General features: G+C 41.6%; 1 protein-coding gene across 1 annotated transcript; it reads left to right on the plus strand.

The window, feature by feature from the left end:
- The first annotated feature begins 678 nt into the window (after positions 1-678).
- COQ3 (coenzyme Q3 methyltransferase) lies at positions 679-6,702 on the plus strand. Its single transcript, XM_009865720.1, has 6 exons — positions 679-801; positions 1,174-1,326; positions 1,484-1,583; positions 3,143-3,385; positions 4,513-4,672; positions 6,506-6,702. Coding segments are annotated over exons 1-6 (855 nt in total). The 5' UTR covers positions 679-799.
- The last annotated feature ends 543 nt before the right edge of the window (positions 6,703-7,245 follow it).

Raw genomic sequence — 7,245 nt, forward strand, 5'->3', positions numbered from 1 at the left:
CTCTGCTTCCCGGGGGAGACCTTCCCGTGCCGCCCCCGGTGCAGCCCAGAGCTACCTCGAGGCCTCTCTCTCGCTCGCTGCGGCCTAAAATCGTCTTCATCGGGACGTTCCTGGGGCGCAGCGAGTCTCGCTGTCCTTGGGGGCTGCTGGTGGCCCGGCAGCGGCAGCGAGTGTGCATCTCGCTGGGGAGAGCCCAGCGATGCAGGCGTGGAGAACAGCTCTCAGGACGGTGTGTTTGGCCGGTCTCTGCACCACCCGTGAGCTTTGCTTACCAGTTCATACAGTACAAAATGTTTCTTACTCCAATAACGAAGCAGCAGTCAGAGGCCAGTGTTGGTAACCATGTGTGTGTGTGTGTGTGTGCATGCCCAGCTTGTGGTAAGAGTAAGCATTTTGCTGAAATTCTCGCTAACTGAAACATTTCATCTGCATGAAAAGTGCCTTTTCGATCAGGCTCTGAAAAATGTCCTTGAACATAATTTGAGAAGTACTAGGGTGGTCTTTTATTTAATCCCCCTGTGCTCCATAAGCACAATACTGAGCAAATAAATAAAGATCTACATGGTTAGTTTTGTTCTTCTAGAGCACCATTGTTTTACCTGTTTGGGATTTTTTTTGTCTGTGAGCTCTCATAAAGCTGATATGTTCCGTTCGGCTGCCTTTCTTTTATTTATGCAGATGACCATGCTGATCTGTCTTTTCAGACAGGCCTGAGAGGTCCGTTCAGAATTACAACTGGAAAATACAGCTAAAATCCATTAGTACTCTGCCTGTGTCTCTGACCGAAATAAAAAGCAGCATGTAAGTATTGTATCTAAAATAATCCTGTGTAATAAGGACTATAATTTTCTATAATGATTTAATTTAGCTTTGTGGCAGTGTCACATGAAGTGATTTTTAAATCTCACAAGTGTTTTGATGATGTCTATTTTTGTTTTATTAATTACTTAAATTACTTTTTAATAACTTTAAAATTACAGGTATGCAGCATCTGGTTTGGAAGATCTGTTACACATACAGTATATAAAATTTATTTTTTTTATATCAAGTATACCTAGAATCTCTAAAGGAATATGAATTTTTTTTTCTGCTGCAGAATTTGTTTTTTTTCCATATTTGAGGTGACATGAATTATGGGTATTAGTTTCATGACATTCAGCTTTCATTATTTAGGCTCACTGCAAAGAGACTTTTCAGTACTTCACACTCATCAGTGGATTCAAAGGAAATGAAAAAATTTCAGCCTCTTGCACATAAGTGGTGGGATGAAGAAGGAGAATATTCAGCCCTTCATTCTATGAATGATATTAGGGTGCCATTTATTAGGTATGGTTTTGAATACATTTTTTTGTATGTACTATTTCTGCATAACCTCAGAAAACATTGTAAAATAAAACCAATTATTGATACTTAAGATAACTGCATGTTGGATCTGCTGAAGCACCTTGTGTGTTTGGCCTTAATCACATCCCTTTCCTTTCAGAGATACTCTGTTGAGCATGAGTAGTAATTACCATCTGGGAAATCCACTTTCTGGAGTAAAGATTCTGGACGTTGGCTGTGGCGGTGGACTCCTAAGTGAGGTAAGAAACAGTGTGCTCTGGTTTCTCTTGTTAAAAAAACATACAAGTTACTCAGTTTACTATTACATTGTTTAATTTCTACTCCTCCAAGTTTTTCTCTGACACGTTTGTTAGTGAATGTTTTGGAGCGCAGTGTGTTCTGCAAGCCCCGTAGACTATTAGGTTAGCGTTGTGGTGGTGGTTTATAGAAAAGGACAGAGTTGTAATGAGAAATTCTAAAATTCTGAGGTTCATGAGAAAAGTAAGATTTCAAACTCTTTAAAGAAAAGGAGATGGGTAGAATGAATGAAGTCTTCCAAGTATTCCTCTGGGCAGTCGCAGTATGACATTTTTATTTATCTTTTTTTAATTTACAAGCCTAAGCAAGTGTACTTTAATCATGGCAGTCCTTATTACCAAAGAAGAATTTTCTATTGTAAACTTGTTCTTAAAGCATTCATTTCTTTGAATTGCTTATCTTCAGGGGTTTTTTTTTTATATTGAGGGTGGGGATTCTCACCTTTGCTTTGATCTGATGGGAAGATCATAGGATAATGTCAAACACCTGAGACATAGCTCCCCTCTGTCAGGAGAAGTTCTCCTGGTACAGGGGCTGTTGTTCCAGCTGCTTCCCGAGGAATCTGCACAACCTTGGGACTGAGAAATAACTATTTGTGACGGAACCCGTTGGCTGCCCAGGCTCTGTACGGTGCTCTGTCCTATCAATGGACTAGGGATGGTTTGCAAATTTAGGATTTGGCTGATTTACTCTGGGAACCTCGTTGGCATCTGCAACAAGGTGTTACAAAACAACCTGAATGTCTCCACATGTTTGCTTCCCCACCCTCCCAGTTTAATTCTGAGCAAGAAAATGTAGTGTTTGTGAGCCCACTCTCCGACAAGGCTGGCAGAACTGTCGCGCTGCATCGCCTTCTTAGGCTGAACAACTGGTGAACTTGAGGTTGGAATAACATACATGTGGTCATGTTCTGCAGCCTGTTTCAGTTTCAGAAGAGGTGATGGCTGAGGTGTTAACCCGTGAGTAAGAAGACACTGGAGAAACTTGAGTGACAGCCAACCCTGATGCTATCCTAGTAAATATCAGTGTTTAGTTCTCAGCAGTGAGAAAGTCCCAGAGATAATCGTATATTAAGTAACCATTAAAAAGATATGAGGATTTACCATTACAGGTGGATGTTGAAGAAAGTAATGACAGTAATTAAATATGGCATTGTATTCCCTCCTTGGTTTTTCCTCTATCAGAGGGTAACGGTGGAGGTAATCTTTATTTGGTGTAACAAAAGGGATTCAGAACAATTCATGCTAGCACACAGTTTGTGTGTATTCCAGTATATAATTTTCTAAGAAAATTAACACAAAATCCCCCAAATCAAAGAGTTTTCTCGCTTTAATAACAATTTAAAATAAAACTGCTGCATCAGAACTCATAATTCACTGTTATTTTACTGTCCTGTTCTCTGATGAATGGTTTTTGCATCATATATGTACATTCCAAAGTTGCAGACACCTTTTAGTGAATTGTTTTCATGCAGGGAATAAATTGTACTCTGTATTATTAGCCTTTAGGTAGACTGGGAGCTTCAGTTACTGGAATTGATCCTCTGGAGGACAACATTAGAACAGCAGATCAGCACAAGTCATTTGATCCAGTCCTGGCCAAGCGAATACAGTACAAGTCCAGTTCACTGGAGGAGATTGTGGAAGAGTCTGTGGAAACCTTTGATGTAATTGTAGCTTCTGAAGTAGTGGAGCATGTGGCTGACCTTGAAATGTTTATCAAGTGTTGCTCTCAGGTGTTAAAGGTAAGACAGTTTTTGCTTTCATTCTTGGGAATATTTATTCTCTTTGGTTGTTAAGGCCTTCATTTGACAGAACATGAAAAACCTATGTCTCCATGCATTCCTCCACCTTGAGGTCTGAACCGTGCTCTAGAGGTGCCTTCCATTCTCCTCTGTGATACAAGTACAACCTTCCCAACTTCAGTAACTAAAATTAGGGGAAGTTTATTTCCACAACCCTGTGCTAGAAGAGTGTTAGTGGCATTGTCTAGTGTTGCTTTGCATCAAGACCTTAAGAAATCTGATTTCACCCAGGTGAGAGAGAACATGGCAGTGCCCCTGCACAGCTATGGCACCGACTGTGATGGTGTTTGTGACTCAAAAGCTTCCCTTCTAGCTCTAGCATCACATCAGATGTGCTCCTGGATTGCTTTTAAAGGGTCATAGTTATGCTTGGAGATAATAATATGCTTGGGTTTTTATTCCTTTAGATATTATTTCATTTGTAAAGAAGGATGGTAGGCCCAGTGCACAAGCAGCAGCTTTCCTTTAGTCTCTTGATTTATATTCTGATCCTCAGAAGGAATATAGATTATTTGAGCTGAACACTTAACTGACTTTTAGCCTGCTGGTGGCGTAGAAATTACCCTTTATTTCTACCAAACAGTCTCTTAAGTACTTGAATTCATTTCCGGCTTTGGTTTTTGACCTTGTAATCGTTCAAATAAGCACAGCATTCAGCAGCCTCAAAAATGAGGCAGTATTGCACATTTTACTTTGATTTTAATTAAAAAAGTTTCTTTTTGCAATAGATATTTTATATACCTTAATAGCTTTTATTTATCCATTTTCTGGGCAATGTTAGAAGTGACTTTGTTAGATTTTTTGGGGGGACAAGGCAATGGTTTTCAGATTGCCTAAGACTTTGATTATGTTGACTGAGGACTGTTGAGTCTTACTGTCAGAACATTATATTCTTTACTGTATTTAAGTGGTATACTTGTAAATACCTATTCTGGGATGAAATTAGGTCTTACTCTTGCAACATGCAAGCTCATAGGTAGGCAAATTACATGCTTTAATGCATTTAATTTACAAATTTTTTAAAAAATAAATACTTTTCTAATTGAACATTTTAATCTTTCACGTAGCCTGAAGGTTCTTTATTCATTACTACAATCAATAAAACACAGTTGTCCTATGTCCTGGGAATTGTGGTTGCAGAAAAAATAATGGGCATTGTACCAGAAGGAACACACGAATGGGAGAAGTTTGTTCCCCCCAAAGAGCTGGAGCGCCTCCTGGAATCAAGTAAGTTCCAGGCCTGATGATGGGAATGCAGAGAGGTACCCAAGTGGTCCTGGTACCAGTGGCAAGGGCGTACGTTGGGCGGGGTGAGCACTAGCAACAATACCCAGCTTTTCCTCTGTGAGTTACCAGTCACAGAATCACAGACATGAGTGTCATCTCTGGTTTTTTAAAGACACCACTGCTTTTACTGGATTTTGCATTAAATAAATAAATGAGGTGGAGTCCTAAGAATGCAGAGATTGCTTGGACAAAATCGCGGTTATAGCTGCCCTCCCTTTGATAGCCTGAATGAAAATTTCATGATTTTCCATCCTGTTCTGGTGACAGAATGTATGCTCTGAAGTGGTTCATACGCTCTAGGTCATGTTGGAGAAGATAACTGTATTGCCACTCCAGAGCTGCACTGTTGCCACCACATTCTTTGTCATCTCCCCCTTGGGAGAAAGTGTTTATTTTTGATTGCTTTCCCGTTTTCTGTACTTGTATTATGTTACTGAAAGATTTCTTCTGTTTATTCTAAAAAATTATGAAGGTGAAACCTATGGCATATTCATTAGTCAGCTCTTGAGAAACCCTATAATATCGATTTGAAGAAATAATTAAATTGCCCTGCTTTGATTGCTTTTAAAATAGACAAAGCACTGAGCTTGGAGGAATTCTGCCCATCACCCTCCTTCCCTGCAGGTGTTTTAAAACCCTCTCACTGAATACCTCTCCTTGCTTTAGTTCACCATAAAGAAGCTGAAATGTAAATGGGGAGGGGGAAACCATAGGTATTCTTTTCGAAGGTGTCAGTAGAATGTACAAAGTATCAGCAAGGTTATATGTGTGTTTTCCATTCATACACATGCCTCAGCTTCTCCGGATCCTGTGCCGAACACTGTGCGAGTTGAACTGTTCTCTTGGCAAGGCCTTTTCCTGGCATTTTGCCGTGATGCCGTAAGGAACGTGACTAATGCTAGTTCGTGTGCTTCCTGCTCTCCCTTCAGAGGGAGAAGCGGGTGCAGTGGAGTGACTTGGTTTAAGATGTTTGTTTGCTGCCTTCCCTCGCGCGTCCTGCTGGGACGCAGCAGAGCCATGCAGTGAGCTGAGAGCGGCTCAGCAAGGAGTGCTCAATCGCTCTTTACTCCCACAGAGTCCTTGCTGGCATTCTCTTGCCTCTTCTGCTTTCCATTCCTAAGGGGAATCTGCAGAATCCTTCTGAAGCTACACCCAGATTTTGATTTCGACGTGTGTCATGTCAATCTGAAAGGATGTCTCCATCTACAGAAAACGTTACCGGTCACCCAGCTGGGATGATGTGGAGCTGGGGTTCCTATTACCCTACCCTGCAGTGGCTTCCTAGTACAGGGTGCTGGCGGTGCGTGGCCTGGCACCGAGCCATCGCCACTGCTTGTAGTAGGACCCCCTGTCACCAGTGACGGCTGCAGTGGCCGCTGCTGGGGCCTGGCAAAGTGCAGCAGCTCAGGAAGTAATGAACAAGTGCTGAAATCCAGGTAGAGACCAGTGTCTTTTTCCTTCTTCTCTGAGATACGTAGACAAAAGAAGTGTATTTCATCTGGAAGAAAAGAAGAAGTGTTTGGGGGTTTTTTAATCCAAATAAAGATTGTATGAAAATGGCAGCAGTCTTTATTTACACTGTATGTGTTTAAAGGTTGAACTCGATCTTGAAGGTCTCTTCTGACCGAAACTGTTCTGTGATTCTGTGAAGCACTGCTCACCAGCTCAGAGGGAGAAGCCGGTTTCACACTTGCTGTTCTAAAGGCTTTGATGTGGCAGTGGCTTTACAGTATTTAAGAACATTGATTGCTTCCTGGCTTCTTCCTTTTCTAGATGGCTTTTCAGTCAAGACCGTGAACGGGATGTTGTACAATCCCCTTTCGGGGTCTTGGAGCTGGGTGGAGAGCACAAGCGTCAACTATGCGATGCACGCCGTGAAGTCTGCGGCTCGGGGATGGTCGAACCCAACAGACGCCCTATCAGAGATGGAAAAGAAACCGTCCTCAGCCATGACTGGCACTGCCGTGTGACCGAGTTGTCTGATGATGGACTACCACCAGGAACAGAAAAGAAGGCTTTACCCAGACAGGCATAATAAAACCTTTTGTAACAACGAGCTTGCTGTTTGCAGTAATAACATTTACGCTGGTTTTGGCCAAATATTTTAGGGCAGTCTCAGAGAGAAACAAATGCCCATTATCTCAGGAATCTTTTAACACTGAAATGAGCAAAGCTGGTAAAGAGTGTTTTTATAAGAAAGTAGTTTCAAGTTGTTGGACAGGGAAGTGCAAATTAATCTACTGGTAGCTTGGAGGAAGCTCTTACATGTGATGGCATTTTCAGCTCTACCAGGGAAACTCAGATCTCCATAGAATAACAGCTGAAATGTAGAATGAGTTAAAAAAACATAGTGATGTATGATAAATAAAATGCCTTGGGTATTTAAGTTACTCAACTCAGTTAAAACAGTCGGTTAGAGAGTGGTGCTGATAACACCAAGGTCAGGGGTTAGGTCCCCATGTGTTGCCTGGTCTAGTTGAGAGGCGTCCCTGCCCATGGCAGGGAGGTTGGAT

The sequence above is a fragment of the Apaloderma vittatum genome, unplaced genomic scaffold, assembly GCF_000703405.1.
Source record: "Apaloderma vittatum isolate BGI_N311 unplaced genomic scaffold, ASM70340v1 scaffold9910, whole genome shotgun sequence".
NCBI classification, from domain to species: domain Eukaryota; kingdom Metazoa; phylum Chordata; class Aves; order Trogoniformes; family Trogonidae; genus Apaloderma; species Apaloderma vittatum.

What these genes read in the sequence shown, in the direction of transcription:
- COQ3 (XM_009865720.1), top strand. An exon ending in ATTAGGGTGCCATTTATTAG is followed by an intron (nt 1,327 to 1,483) that starts GTATGGTTTTGA and finishes CTTTCCTTTCAG; the next exon opens with AGATACTCTGTTGAGCATGA. An exon ending in GGAGCGCCTCCTGGAATCAA is followed by an intron (nt 4,673 to 6,505) that starts GTAAGTTCCAGG and finishes TTCCTTTTCTAG; the next exon opens with ATGGCTTTTCAGTCAAGACC.